This window comes from Phyllostomus discolor, chromosome 9, assembly GCF_004126475.2.
Source record: "Phyllostomus discolor isolate MPI-MPIP mPhyDis1 chromosome 9, mPhyDis1.pri.v3, whole genome shotgun sequence".
Lineage (NCBI taxonomy): Eukaryota > Metazoa > Chordata > Mammalia > Chiroptera > Phyllostomidae > Phyllostomus > Phyllostomus discolor.
Genome location: NC_040911.2, coordinates 46,330,456 through 46,346,440, shown reverse-complemented (window position 1 = coordinate 46,346,440; position 15,985 = coordinate 46,330,456). Strand labels below are relative to the sequence as shown.

General features: G+C 37.4%; 1 protein-coding gene and 1 pseudogene across 5 annotated transcripts in view; both read right to left on the bottom strand.

The window, feature by feature from the left end:
- Positions 1-15,985, bottom strand: part of ARHGAP28 (Rho GTPase activating protein 28) — a 218,652-nt gene that overhangs the window by 46,221 nt on the left and 156,446 nt on the right. For all 5 annotated transcript variants that reach the window (XM_036009298.1, XM_036009294.1, XM_028524908.2 and 2 more), the window contains 5 exons: positions 14,876-14,965; positions 6,924-7,008; positions 6,068-6,210; positions 2,940-3,105; positions 2,744-2,835 (listed from right to left, as the gene is read on the bottom strand). In XM_036009298.1, coding sequence (XP_035865191.1) covers positions 2,744-2,835; positions 2,940-3,105; positions 6,068-6,210; positions 6,924-7,008; positions 14,876-14,965 — 576 coding nt within the window. The remainder of the gene's footprint in view (positions 1-2,743; positions 2,836-2,939; positions 3,106-6,067; positions 6,211-6,923; positions 7,009-14,875; positions 14,966-15,985) is intronic.
- LOC114506956 lies at positions 155-439 on the bottom strand (annotated as a pseudogene).

Sequence of the window (15,985 nt, the reverse complement as noted above, 5' to 3'; positions counted from 1 at the left end):
CCACCCTGTAACCCCTTCCCACCAGCATTCCCTGTCCCTTAGTTCATGTCCATGGGTTGTACATATAAGTTCTTTGGCTTCTCCATTTCCCATACTATTCTTAGTCTCCTCCCATCTATTTTCTTTTTTTTTTTTTTTTTTTTTTTTTTTTTAGCACTCGACACAGGAAGCTTTATTCATGCACACGGCTCGGGCACGGGCAGGCTCACTTCAGTATGCTGTCGTCGCGGGCTTCTGCCAATTCTCTCTCAATCCGTTTGAGTTCATCCTGCTTCTTTTTCTCCTCCGCTGCGATTCACCTTTCCTCCTCCACCCGCGGTTTCAGGTAACTGTAGCGCTTGGCTCCGTAGGCCACGCCGAGGAACAGGGTGGAGTAGCGGCCGAGCTTGATGAGCGGAGAAACCTTCACAGGCGGCACCATCTTGTTCGTGACCTTCGCGCCGAACTATTTTCTATATATATTTTATGCTTCTTATTCACTGTACCTTTCCTCTGACTCTCCCTGCTGATAACCCGCCATGTGATCTCCATTTCTGTGGTTCTGTTCCTGTTCTAATTGTTTGCTTAGTTTTTGTTTTCAGGTTCAGTTGTTGATAGTTGTGAGTTTGTCGTCATTTTACTGTTCATAGCTCTGATCATCTTTTCCTTAGTTAAGTCCTTTAACCTTTTATATAATATGGACTTGGTTATGATGAACTCCTTTAACTTGACCTTATCTGAAAAGCACTTTATCTGCCCTTCCATTCTAAATGATAGCTTTGCTGGATAAAGTAATTTTGGATGTAGGTCCTTGCCTTTCATGACTTGGAATACTTCTTTCCAGCCCCTTCTTGCCTGTAAGGTTTCTATTGAGAAATCAGCTGATGGTCTTATGGGAACTTCTTTGTAGGCAACCATCTCCTTTTCTCTCACTACTTCTAAGATTCTCTCCTTATCTTTCATCTTGGTTAATGCAATTATGATGCGCTTTGGTGTGTGCTTCCTTAGGTCCAACTTCTTTGGGACTCTCTGAGCTTCCTGGACTTCCTGGAAGTCAATTTCCTTTGCTAGATTAGGGAAGTTCTCCTTCATTATTTGTTCAAATAAGTTTTCAATGTCTTGCTCTTTCTCTTCTCCTTCTGGCACCCGTATGATTTCTAGGTTGGAACATTTAAAGTTGTCCCAGGGGTTCATAAGCCTCTCCTCATTATTTTGAATTTTTGTTTCTTCATTCTGTTCTGGCTGAATGCTTATTTCTTCCTTCTGGACCAAACAGTTTATTTGAGTCCCAGCTTCCTTCCCTTCACTGTAGGTCCCCTGTATATTTTCTGTTATTTCACTTTGCCTTGCTGTTACTTTTTCCTCCAGTTTGCGACCATACTCAACCATTTTTGTGAAAATCTAGATTACCAGTGTTTTGAACTGTGCATCAGGTAGGTTGGCTACCTATTCATCACTTACTTCTGTTTTTGGAGCTTTGATCTGTTCTTTCATTTGAGCCTTTTCTTTTTTGTCTTCATGCACCTGTTATTAGTAAGGGGCAGAGCCTTAGGTATTGGGCAGGGCAGGGCAGGGCAGGGCAATCCACATGGTTGCATTGCGGCACTGTACATGGGGGAGAGGTCAGGGAAGAAACAATGCAGCTTGCTCAGCTCTCGGCTGGATTTCAGTCACTTCACCCACTACCCACAAGCAAACTGGGCCCTTCTGGCACTGATTCCCAGGTGGGTGCGTTTGTGTACATTCTAGGACCCTGTGGGTCTCTCCAGCAGACTGTCCTGTGAACCTGGGAGGTTCTCCCACCACTGCAATTCCCACAGATTTTTACAGCCAGAGATTTTGAGGCTTTATTTCCTGGCGCTGGAATCTTGGGTTGCACAATCTGTCTCACTCCCCAGTTGTTCCTCCCGGTTAATCCACAGGCAAATGTGGGACCACCCACTCTGCCAGTCACCACCTTGCCTGATCCTCCAGCCTCCATCTCACTTGCCCCAGTCCTCCAGTCATTGCCTTGCTACCAGTCCTTTCCACCTTAGCTGCCTGTTTCTGCCTCTCCTACCAGTCTGGGCAAATGTTGCTTCTTTAACTCCTTGCTCATTGGACTTCCAGACAGTTTGATTTTCTGGTTATTTTTTGTTTTTAAATTTGTTGTTGTCCTTTTAATTGTGTGAGGAAGCAAAATGTATCTACCTACACCTCCATCTTGGTCAGAAGTCGCCACAGATATTTTTTTTATAAGTTATTATGTAATACTGCATTTTAGTTTTTTCAAATGCTTTTTTAAAAATATTTTATTTATTTATTTTTTAGAGAGGGAAGGGAGGGAGATAGAGAGAGAGAGAGAGAAACATCAATGTGCGGTTGCTGGGGATTACGGCCTGCAACCCAGGAATGTACCCTGGCTGGGAATCGAACCTGGGACACTTTGGTTCCCAGCCCACGCTCAATCCACTGAGCTACGCCAGCCAGGGCACCACAGATATTTTTTAAAAATATTGGGAAAAGATATAACCAAAGGAAGCCATGGATGCTCTACCGCTAAACAATGTAACAGGCTCCAAGAGTTCACAGCAAGGCCAACAGGTCCAAGTGCTTGTAGGATGGATGGGGTTTCTTGGAATAAAACAGAAATTCACCAAAGGCCTGAGCCCTAACAGGGCTTACCTCAGTGTCTTTAAAGCTAGAGAAAAAATCATTAGAAGCTTTACAAATAGCAAATTGCAAGCATAAAGTTCTATTAATTCCCCACTCATATTCTACTCACTTTTTGTAATACAAGGGGAACTTTTACTCCAGGGTCCTTCTTTCGGTCATTGTCCAGTAGGACTGTAAGTGGAACTCCAAAAATCCCATTGTCTTCATTGTAAAATAGTTGAGAAAAAAAAAAAGAATCAGAAATGCACTATGTATTCCAGTATGTCAAAGTGTTAAAATCAGAAGAAATCAATCCTCTTAATTACCTCTTCCTTTTACTTTCTCTGTTTTGTTTCTCTTCAGTGGAATTCCAAAGGCATCAAAAAAGGCTGTCAATTCAATCAGAGAGAGGTGGCGAATTTTCTTCATGTCTTCGGCAGATAGATCTCCTGCTTCAGTTAGGCCAAATCTGGTTTTCTGAACAATAAATTTCTAAAATACATATTAAGAATATTTATTATTTAAGAAAAATCATTATACTTTCATTCAAATGCTACCTGGACATTCTAAATCTGTACAACAACACATACTATTTGCACATATTAATAATAATAACTTTTTAAAAATCTGAGGCACATGCTGAATCATAAAAGATTATATGTGTGATTTTTAGAATATTTGCTGGTTACTACTATGCTAAATTTGAAGTAAAGTAATGGCATGAATACACTATAGCATTTGCAACACAACTGTAAAAACTGCTTCTTCTAAGGACCGCCCTTACTGTTAACAACAAATGCCCCAGGCATCGTGTGACATGTACACGCCATGGGCACAGGTGAGACAGGTATACAGAGAACTCCTTCTGTGTGCTCTTAGAAGAGCTTTCAGCATATTTTTTGTTTTGGACTATAGTCCTTAAATCAGGTACCACATACTCTCTTCTGAATAGTTTAAAAGACTGTAAGTAATTTCCCAGTTGAAACTGATTACACATGCTTGCTGAGACAGTAGTTATCCTACCTTAAAAATCAAATTTAGATGATTCTAAATATTCTTAAAAAGAACAATGCATAAAAAGTGCCAAATAATCTACTATTATTTTAAAGACAATGATATTATTACATTCTCTATTTCCATATTAGATAGAAAAATACACTAAAACAACAAAAAAACCTTTAATAATCCTGAAATATTGTGAAGACTATAAGAAGACCTTTTAAAACCAAGAGATTGTTCTTGTTAACATGTTAGTATCACTGCAAGTATTATATGTACTGTATTTTTTGGACCATAAGATGCACCTAGGTTTTAGAGGAGGAAAATAGGGAAAAAATTTTGAAGCAAAAAATGTAGTAAAATATTTAATAACATAAATAACATAATATTTCACCAATGTAAATGTAAAGCTATATTCTGACTATAAGATGCACCCCCCTTTTCCTCCCAAATTTTGGGGAGAAGTGCATCTTATAGTCTGAAAAATACAGTAATAATAATAAAATATAAACATTATATAATTAACATAGAATTATATAACCAGTATAGAATAAGTATTATATATATATAGTCAGTATATAGTATATAATAAATATTTTGCTGTCAGGAAATGTGGTACTAAAAAATGCTAAAGTAGAAAACTATAATAGTGACTTAAATTACAAAGCTTTAAGTCCACAATTTTCCCTAGGGGTTCCTTAAATTAGAGCTTCCTTGGGGTTTTAAAACCATCTACCAATTCATTCATTCATTCATCCATTCAACAATCATTCCTTGGAACTCCCAGTATTTAAAAGTTAAATAACAAAAGGTAGGATGTGGTTTGGGATATAACTTATTTTATTAAGTACTTAGCTATTTTACCTTCTGAGACCAAGCTTTCATGTAACACATAACAACATATATAACAACACATAACAATAATACATAATACATAACAACACATAACAATGATACCATATAACAATATATAACAACACATAACAATAACACATAACAACAATATAAAAAACCACCACAATCCCTTATTGAGTACTACCTCATGCTAAACCTCATGCAAAGTTTATCATGGGAAGGAGGCTGCTCTGTACCCTAGGTAAGCCAAACCTCAGGAAAAGACATACACTTGGAAGAGGGCTCTGGGGACCAGCATGCTTGCTTGGACAGTTCTCTCTCAAGGCTCAGAGGGACTCCCCTGGAAACCAGAGTCCTGCTGGATTTCCTCTCTTGGTCCAGAATGTCACTGAGCCCTTCAACATAGAGGCTGCTTAGGAACCAAGAGGGATTACTTAGTTTCTCTGGGCCTGAGTTTTCTCAGCTGAAAAATGGGACCAATCATAGGGATGATTATAACTGAATACCTAGTACAGTGTTAGGCACATAGAAGGTACTCAATGAATCTTACAGTTCTGGTTCTGCCCTCTACTTCCTCTCCATCATGGGATGTTTGTCTGGGAATGGCCCAGGCTCCCTGGGGCAGACTCTGCCTATTGCCTTTGGCTCTGAACTGACCTAATCCCTGCTCATCGTGCCGTCTGCTGATCAGCACAGAATATTCAGGGCTCCATATCACCAACTCTTCACAAGTGCATTTATTGAGTAGCAAATAGATTAATGTAACAGTTTCTGTATTGGGCTTTCAGGATATAATATCATATATATATATACACATAATGTATATTATATTACATATAATACATAAAATATATGCATTTATGTGTGTGTATATATACATATACATATATATAAATATATAAATGAGGCTTCCAGGATAATGAAGCATGTAGCACTACTTGCTCTTCCATAATAATATAAATTCTTGAATTTATTTTTAATTTTAGTGCCTATCCTGTAAGCTCTCATTTCTTGTTAGGACTGTGACTTTCTGCAATACTCTCTTCTGATATGTGCTTCTAGAAGCACAAGTAGATAATACAGTTAGAGTCTCCACTAACCTATAAGTAAGGATATGAAATGTATGAAAGCACACAAGCCAGGTAGAAATCCTATTTCATCTATACAATGATACTCACACATACACCCTTACAACTCTTCCCCAACCCAGGGCTGCCAGAAACAGCCAGGCAGGCTGTGTGCACTGCCCAGTAGGTGCTCCCTGAGTGCTACGAGACACTGCTGCCCGGCTTCTCGCAATGCTTTGTGCACACACAAAGAAATTTGTTTTGAAATCCTTGTTTGTGCTCTGGGTAGTGTGGTTTAGTTGGCTGGAGCATCATCCCATTGCCAAAATGTTGCGGGTTTGATCCCTGGTTGGGGTGTGTATGGCAAGGCAACCAATTAATATTTCTCTCTCACATTGTTTCTCTCCCTCCCTTCCTCTCTCTTTGAAAACAATTAAAAAAATGTCCTCAGGTGAGAATAAAAAAAAAATCTAGTTTGTGCCATGGAGAAGTGACAGGAAGCTAGTACAATAAGGATGAAGGGTTTTACTCACAGTTAAAATATAGTCTTCTTTTTTAAAATCTGACTTCTTAAATTTATTTCTTTTTGGAGCCTCTGTAACCATTTCCGAGTAAGATACTTCAAAGGACAGCTCTTCGGCTTTTGATGGAATGTTCTTTTCCAGATAATCATCATCTAATTAAAAAAGATATAAAACATTTAATATGCCATTTAATCAATCAATACCATTTACTGTAAAATAAACACAAACTATTTACGAGTTAATTCATAAGCACGTTAGTATGTTTAAATGTGAGGAAAGGCATCAGACTCATCCAGAATGATTTCAGTTCAACAGTAATATAGTGTCATCAGACTCCCCTATGAACACATTTCTGTAATCATTATCTAAACAAATTTCCTATTTAATGTGATGTTTTCAATTTTAGATTTTTATGTCTCATGAAAGGCACTGAGTATAACTAGAGGAAAGCCTGATCATGGGATATTTCCATATATTTTATGGTATTAAAATTAAGCCCATCTAAACCCAATGTTGCTGCTACTGGGGAGTGGCCTACTGGTTGGCTTGCTTGCAGCTGTTAAGCAGAGTGCTTGCGGAAGAGGCCCCAAATCAAAGACACTACCCGAGTGAGTAGTTTCTGAATGACATGGTGGCAACAAAGGAGGGAAAGATTCTGCCTCCAGTTTGGCTCTATTAATTTTGTCTGGTGCAGCAGAGCAGCGTGTTTGGAGGTGGAAGGACTGCCTGCTGGAGTGACAGAATCAGTATGGGGAGAGTAACACACTTATATTTCCCTTTCAGAAATTTACTGCTCATTTTACTAAGCACCAGCATAGAAGTGAGAAGACATAGCTCAAGGTCAATGGGAGTGTGTATCACTCACCACTCACTGCACTCTGAACTGCCTGTCCAGGGTCTGCTGATCCATTGGAATGAACTGGTATATCTGGAATAGTCTCAAGGATAGGCTGTGAAACAAGGGAAGAGAAACACAAAACATTTACTGTAAATGCAGTCTATTTTACATTTCAATCTGACTTCTATTTGGTAGTATAAAAGAATTAGAAGCAATTCTTGATTTCATCAAGAGTCTGCATCTAATTTCCTTTGTTTTTTCATTCAATTCAGACCTCTACAGCCTATAGTTATCTCCAAAGAGAATTAAGTGAAGGTCAAAATAAGCACTTAGCTCTTAAATATTCTTAGCTCTGAAATATTTGTTGCTCATCTATTTCCTAACATATTGAAAGCACAATGTTTGATGTAACAACATAGTTTGACAATCAGTGTATTTGTTATTCTTAATGTGCCTGGTCACAGATCTTGTTTACAAACTCTAAGTCATGAGATAGCCAGGTGGTCAGTGAAAGGGATGCTTGCTCCAGGCTGTTTGAATTTTAATCCTGGCTTTACGGCTTGCTGTGTGACTTTCACCAAGTTACTGAACTCTCTATTGCATAATCTCCTAATCTGTAAAATGAAGATGAAAGCAGAACATATTTCAGAGAGTTATTATGAACTTGAAATGACATCCTATGTGAAATCACATGAAACAATATCTGGGATATAGAACTATGTAAGAGTTAGCTACTATTAATATATTAGCATATTAATTCCTTTACTATAAAATAGTTATAACAACTGCCAAAAAATTAGGAAGGTTTCCTAGTTGTTTCCCCTCTTAATAAACTTACTATCTTCTGCACATAGACCTCACCAAAGCACTGTGCCCCCCCCGCAACACTATCAGATGCTGAGGATGTGCCTCTGTACTGGCCTGCGAAGCAAGTCACTGCTCTGGGTGGATGGATACTAATAAGAAACATTTACACACAAATCCTACCATTTCTATGAATAAAATTTTAATGTGGTAGTTATATTATGGGTGTGAGCATGAAAATCTTATTTTCACATTTATTTAGTAATTTCTGAACACCTGCTTCACAAAAGATGCTTTGTTGTACTACAAATTACACAAAGGAGTCTGAAATTCTGAGCCTGCAATCTTTTTTTTCCTATTTAATTCAAAGGAGATGACACAACTTATTGTGTAAACAGCATGTGAATACATGACCAATTATTAAAACATAGATGACTAATCACACAATTGGTAGAAGAATAAAAAGACAAAAAGGTCTAGGGCCATGAAATTCCTGGTTAGTCAGATTTTTGGCAGCTCTAAAACCTAACACTACAGAATAAAGATTACCCATTCACTAAAATTCTGAAAAAGATATGGACCATTTTCAGTGGTTTCCTCGTTTTCCAATGAAGAAATGTTTTATCAAACTTTGAATTAATTCCCCCTTAAGACAGAACTCGAAAATTGAAAGATATTGATGTAGGGCTTAAAGTTGATAGTTTAGGATACTTTAACCTACTTAATGTTAATTCCTTACTCTGTAAAGTGGAGAAGCTGGCCTGTTGGGCCGAATGAGTGCCTGCACTTTGTAAATTATTCTGGGACTTTGTGAGGAAGCAGAAGTTTAAATTGTGATCCTTGCTCCTGATTATTTATAATGAAGAAAACAGAGTAACATTTATGCAACATTATTTAAAGATAATAAGTCCACTGGTAAGAGGGAATTTCCATAACACAAACATAAGCAGAGAGAGCATTGGAGAGGAAGGTGTGGCCCAGAAGGTTTTACTAAAGAGGTGATTGAACTGGCCCTGAACTCAAGGGAAGATGAAAAGGACGTACAAAAGCAGAGGAGTCAGGCAAAAGCACTCAGGCCAGATGTGGAAGTATAAATTGCAGGTATGGAACTATCTGAAGCATTTCAGCTATAAGGGATCATGGAGAAACTAGTTGCCAGGAGTTGAGACAAAATGTTAAAAAATATGAGAGACAACATTAGTCAAGATGATCTGTTCAAGTTACTGAAGGCTTTGAAAGTCAGGTAAAGGAGTTGAGACTTAGAGTCACAAGGGTTAAAACAAAGCAGAACAAAAACAAAAGACATTCCCTTGATAAAGCAGAGGAACAGCAAGGTGAAAGTGAAAAAGGAAGACGGCCTGCCAGTGCATGGACTTTGAGTTTTGAAGTAGATTGAGAAAAAAGGCTATGTGCTTGGTATTCAGTTTTTTTTTCCATTGTACTTTTTTTCCCCATTACTATTTAGTCCCCTTACACCCCGCTCACCCCACCCCAAACCTCAATCACCATACAGTTGTCCACATCCATGAGTCCTTTTTCCTTTTTGCTCAATCACCCCGTCCCCTCGCCCACCCCCCCTTTGCTATCATCCTGCTCTCTATCAGTGAGTCTGCCTCTCTTTTACTTGTTAGTTCGGTTTGTTCATTAGATTCCACATATGAGTGAAATCATATGGTATTCACAATTTTAAAACATCTATTTACCCATTAAACATAATAACACCAGTAGTTTAAAAAATTTACTAGCGATTTTAATCTATTTAAAGCATAAATGCCACTCCATTTAAAACAAACTCCCCTGGCTTGTCTGTAACAGATCCTACTTTTTATCTGTGGGTCCACCCACAAGAGTTCCACATTGGGGCTTCAAATGGCAAAGGATGGCAACATTTTCAGCCACCAAAGCTCGCTCTGCTGTTCAAGTCATACTGCATTGGGACTGGAGGGTAAAGTAGGGAGGATTATTATTTTAAATTCCAAATTATAGAAGGTTTGCACTACCTGCTTGAGCTCTTTTAAAACTAGACTTTGACTACCTGATACATCCTTCACATTAAAAAAACACCATAACGCCCTGGCTGTGTGGTTCAGTGGACTGAGCGCCGGACTGCAAAACAGAGAGCCGCTGGTTGATTCCCAGTCAGGGCACATGCCTGGGTTGCAGGCCAGGTTCCCCAGTGTGGGGAGCACAAGAGGCAACCGCACACTGATGTTTCTCTCCCTCTCTCCCTCCCTTCCCCTCTGTCTAAAAATAAATAAATAAAATCTTTAAAAACAACAACAACAACAAACAAACATTATACCGCTTTCCTGCTCATTACTTACAGGAGAAATTCACCGACTCAGGAGATGTTTCTGACCCTCCTGACTGGCTGCTTGTTTTTTCCCTCATGGTTTGAGATTATATACTATATCTATGTGTTGTAACTCTATGTACTAAAGCTGCCTGTGCTTGAGTCAATACAGATAATAAGGTCCCCCATCTTCCTCTTTTGCAACTGAGATCAGAACTAATTGACCTATGCTTTGCAACAGCTGTGCCAAATTCCTCAGAGAACTTAAATAAGCCACATTCACTGACAAATGTGTAATAAATTTTGAATTGAAAAATAACAATTACAAAATCTATCCAAATGTGAATTTATAAAGGAATCCCAATGACATCTTGGATTCAAAATTAAATCACACTTAAAATTATGAACTAAACGTTAAAAACAATAGGTACATTAAATTCCAAAAATCCATGAGAATGGCCAAAGTACTGAGATTCTTAACCTTAAATGTAAATGAGAAAGATTATATATAAATAAAATGTTTATAACCTGAGAGAAGGAAAATATTATCTAAGCAGATCTATGAATAGATTAAAAAATTAATAATTAAATAAATCAATATAACAGAAAAAGTAGGCTTAATTAAAAGTTAAAAATTGGCAATACCGCAACTATTTAGTTAGATTGAAAAAAAATTTTTAAACCATAAATTATGCAAAAATAAAGGAAAAATAGCTACCTTCACAGGAAATTTAAAAATGACATAAATAAATGTGTATATACAGTCGTGTATATGTACTAACATATATTAAAACTCTAAATAAACTGGACACTTTGCTAGAATATATATTACTCAAATTCATACAAGTTGGGATTGAAGGGACTATTACCCCCAAACCACATCAATTGAAAAATTAACTAAAGCATTATGCCTACTATGATGCAATGCCCTGGATATTTCATAAACACATTACATTATAATAGAAATTTATATATAATAGATTTTACAGATTATTTATACCAATGTTTAATAAATGGCTACAAAATACTGAAAAGTATTCAAAGTGCTCAACCTATTTGTACCAAGATTAGCACAATTCTGGTAACAACAATAGAAATTATACACATACACACCTTATTTATTAGACTAGTGGTTAAAAATGCTAAAATAGTAGCAAATCATAGTCTGTAGTATGATAAAAGGGTACCATAACATAATAAACAGGGTATATATAAGCATCAGAATTATAGTTCAATATTAGGAAAACCTGTCATTAATTTCCTGAATTGCTTAAATAATAAAAATAATATATTCATTTTAATAGATGATGAAATCATTTGATATAATTCAAACTTCATTCCTTATAAAAGCAACTACAAGGCTCAGAAACCAAGAATAAATAAGTATTTTACTTAGTGATGAAACTTACAATTCATGAGAAAATTAAAAACTGTAATCTAAAGATCTCCAACATTATTAGTCAATGTTACAAGTGATTACAATCGGTCAACAAGAAAAAGAAATAAGATAAATTGAGTAAATAAAACTTTCATTACTTCAGATAACTGCACAAATTATAAAATCAAATGAAAAATTCTCAGTAAAATTTTTTTCAGAAAGGAAGCTATAACAGATATTTTTGTACAAAAGCAAAATAATTACTTTTCTTATATATGAGTATCTGCAAAAATAAACTAGATATCATAAATACCCTACTATTTAAAATATGAACAGAAACTATTAAGTGCTGAATAATTAACCAGTAAAAAGATGTGTAAGAAAAAAATATAAGAAAGTTATAAATTTTTTTGAAGGATAGATGGTATAAATGGAAAGACACACCATTGTTTCTAAATGAGGAAACTCGGTATTTTACGATGTGAATTCTTTTCCTGACATTAATCTTTAAATTCAATAAAGTTCTCAGGTGAATCCTAAGAAGATTTTATAATGGGAAGTAATAGTTTTATTTATTCTAAGCTCATTTGAAAGAAAACATTTCTGAGAAGAGCAAAGAATATTTCAATGCAGAATAATGACAGTGACCTTATAACAAATTTAAAATTAAACTACAGAGTCACAGTAATTAAAACAGACCCCATATTTATAGGGGTTTCATGTATCATAAAGGTTCATTTCAGACCTGTGGAAAAGATGACAGGCTGAAACAAGTACTGGTCAAGCCAAAGTTATCCCTTTGGAGAAGGTCAAGTGGGGTTACCTCCTCTATACAATGCCACAGCATAAATTCCAATGTGGCAAATTATCAGCAGTCTCTGCAGTCTTGGAGATGACAGTGAAATGTCCCTGGGAATCTATCTAGGCAGGTGAGATTTACCTTTACAGAGGTCATGGGCAGGACCTCTGAATCACTTGCCACCACTTCACTGAATTACTAGAAATTCCACCATCTAGAAGAGACTGGGGAGCAAAACTAGGGTGCCCATAGCTCCCACAACCAAGAAACAGGGGAAGCAAAATGTATTTACCTCCCAGTTTTAGAAGGTTTACCTCCAGATGTTCTACAATGATTTTCAATACAGGTGCATTAAGGGTTAAGTTGGCATTTGCGGGCTAGTCTAACAAATAACCAATTTGCTTAACATTTCTAAGTAAAGCTATTATGAATAACAAACCAAAATCAGTCATGTTAGAGACTGGTGCTGATGAGATTTTTTATAGATGTTTTTGCTGAAACTTTTATTTATGTCATTATCAGTATTCAATCAGTTTTCCAAAAACGAGATGAAAATAAAACCAAAATCTGAGTAATTAACTTATCCCAGGAAACTCTATCTATAATTCCCAGAAAAGATCATTTATTTCTCCTATGCTCTCAAATTTTCAAAAAGTCTATTTGCAGACAACATGTGCTCAGTAAGGATATGTTAAATGAATGAATGAATGTATGAATAAATGAAGTAAGCAACCAATGATATGTAGAAGCTAACAAAAGAAAAAGAATAAAAAATGAAAAAAACACGACTAGCATCAGTCTTTTTGCTTAAGGTTTATTTGGTGTTTTAGTTGGTGTGACATTTAGATACTTGGGTGCATTATTTATAGACTTATCTTTTTACATGTGTGGCAATGTACACTAATCTGATACACACACTACACAAAATAAGATCCTTTAGAACAATTATGCACAAGACATGCAATATTGGATTTATACACTGGATCCCAGTGTGCTTGACTGGAGAAAACGTTGAACTAGCCATGTTCAGACTGCCATGGAAAAGCCTCAAAAACAAGGCCCATCCAGCTGACTTTTTCTACTCAACTGTGCAAACATCCTGGTCCCATTTCTGCTTGGCGTGTGCCTGGAACCAAATGACTGGGGTGGTGGGGTGGGAAAGTCAGCTGGAGAGGCAGATGAGGTGTCAGACTGTGTCAGGAAGGTGGGCAGGAAGGGCTGTGAGCTTTAAGCATGACATGCAGCTCTCAGAAAGATGAGTTTGAGGATGTAAACTGAAGTCCAGGGGATGACTTAAGGGACTATTTCAGTAGTACAGAAAGATGATGGTGTCTGTACTAAGAAAGTAGTTGTAGGAAAAAAGGGAGACTAGACATGTGCTAGAACTACTTAACATAATAAAATCCACAGGTCTCAGTGATGCGCATGTAGAGGAGGAGAAGATCGTGAACTTGAAGCTAATATTTAAATCTTAGGCACATGGGTACCACCTGCTGAGGCAGAAAATAAAGGATCATAAGCAGGATCCCCATTCACAGTAGTACAGCACAATTGTATTCAGGTCTATTATGGGTAACTAATTCACTTCCAGTACTTATTAGAGTATATGAATGACTTACTTTAATAAGTAGGGTGGGTTGGAGATCATTATTTGAGATGTATTCGCTCATTTGCATTCCAATGCATGGTGTTAAATGAGAAAGTAAGGGCTGACTTTATAGCCAGTTGTTCAGACATTGTGGGTAATTCTTAGCCTATCTATCCAACACCTGTAGTGCTAATGATCAGTTACTCATTGACAAAAGTCACTCAGAGTATTTTATTTCTTCTGTGATCAATGTGCAACAAATCAACTCCATAACCAAAAATCTAAAAACAAAAAAATTGATTTTCATGGGGCTAACAGCATTATCTCCCTGAACAATGGCGATATACTGGAAGGGTGATATGCATGTGAATGTCAACTGTCCTGTGCCTCAGAACAGACAAGGAGAAACTAGCGCCCTGCAGGGCCATCTGAATGTGCCGCCTCCTATCTGTCTGAAGTGCTATCTGTTGTCCATCAACTTGCTATCAGGGAACCACTACCCCATCTAACAGAATCTCTCACTCCCTCTTGTACATTATGTTACCGCCTGCAGAAACACCATGTGGGGATTCCCAATGAAGGTGGGGAGAGGGGAGTTTTAACAAAGAAAAGTACAGGCTCTGTTACTCAAGGCTAAGTAAGTGACTTTGTATGGAGTGGAGGGTTTGCATGAGTGAGTCCTGAGAGCTAAGGCTGGAGATGTAGGCAGTAGTGGAAAACCTTAAATATCAGGATGAGGGGTTTTAATTTATTCTGCAGGTAAAGGGACTTTGGTCAAGATGGTAGAATGCAGCCAGAGCATGTGTGTGAACTCAGCTAAAAGGCTCAAAGCTGGCAAATTCCTCCCTGTTTGGTACACGTAAAGAACATCCTTGGTTTATGGCTGTAGTGGCCTTAATTTAAGAAGTCCTCTTTTAAACTGAAATCTATTCATTCCTCAGTTTTGGGTCTCCTTCCTAATTATTACAAGGTTGGTGGGTCTATTGGGAGACATAAAGTAGGAATACTCTGGCACTCTTCGTTCAAGTTTTTATCTGTTTTGAAGAAACTGCTTCTTTTTGCCTTGACCTTGCAAATTTGTCCTGACATGCAATTACACTGGCATGCAATGACTTACCACAGAGCCACTGCTGGAAAGTGCAAACTTCCCTCCTTCATCCTGGGACCCATCTGAGAAAGTAGTACTGTTGAGAGAAGCATCGTCTGGCTAAATGGAGACATGAAAGTACCATTCTTATTCAGGCAAGTACTTTCTAAAGTGATCATGTACTCTGCCGCGTGTACTTATTTAGGTATGTCTGGCAACCTAGGGAGCCATGACTGTCTAGGCCCAAACAACTGCATCCAGCCCCCCAAGGATCATCATTGTGAGCCACCTAAACAGCTTCTGACAGTGGCTGCTGTGGCAAACACTGCTATTGCCTGCCACGAACTCCATTTTCCTTAATAATACCTTGATTTTTGTTCCAAAGATTTAGGTATTGAACTAAAGAATTTGATCTCCAGGAGTTTTTTGCAGCTAAGAGTGATCATGTGACAGGTGTGGCCAATGAGGTATCAGACTAATTTTACCAAGAGCCCTTCCAGAAAAGCTGAGGCTTTCCAGAACAAGAACAAGGTCTGCTGCTGCATGCTCATGACAGCACACAGATGAAAGCCTAGAACTGCCTCGCGCCCTGTATGGACAGGGATGATGACCATAGGGGAGAATGCCAGACAGAGATCATGTGTGGTTGGACCCATGCTCAGGGTCATCACGTAGCTGCTCTGTCAGATTTGGGCCATGTCTCTTAATGAGAAGCAAAGCAACTTCTAATTTTCTATTAAATGCAGCCAAACACCAACTTAACTCATCTAACCTTATTTTCTTAACAAACCTGAAACTAACTTTTTTGGAGATTAGAATTCAGTAGCAATAGTACCAAGTTGAGCTGGAACTAAGAAATTTTTGCTTCAGTGTACAATGGCTTTACTGAAATTTAAGACGTAAGTATTCTTTCCTTTACTAAAGGAACCTGTTACAAAACTGAGTACAATTTATACTTATGAAGACATAGTCTGTCATTCATCTTGATTATATTTTCTAAATTTTCTATACATAGTATGTATCACTTTGTAAAGTGAACAGAAACATTTTTAAAGAAAGAAATAAAGCATAAGAACTAGCAAAAAATTAAGATGAATTGACAATCACTATATTTCCTCCCAACCCAAACCACTAAAAATG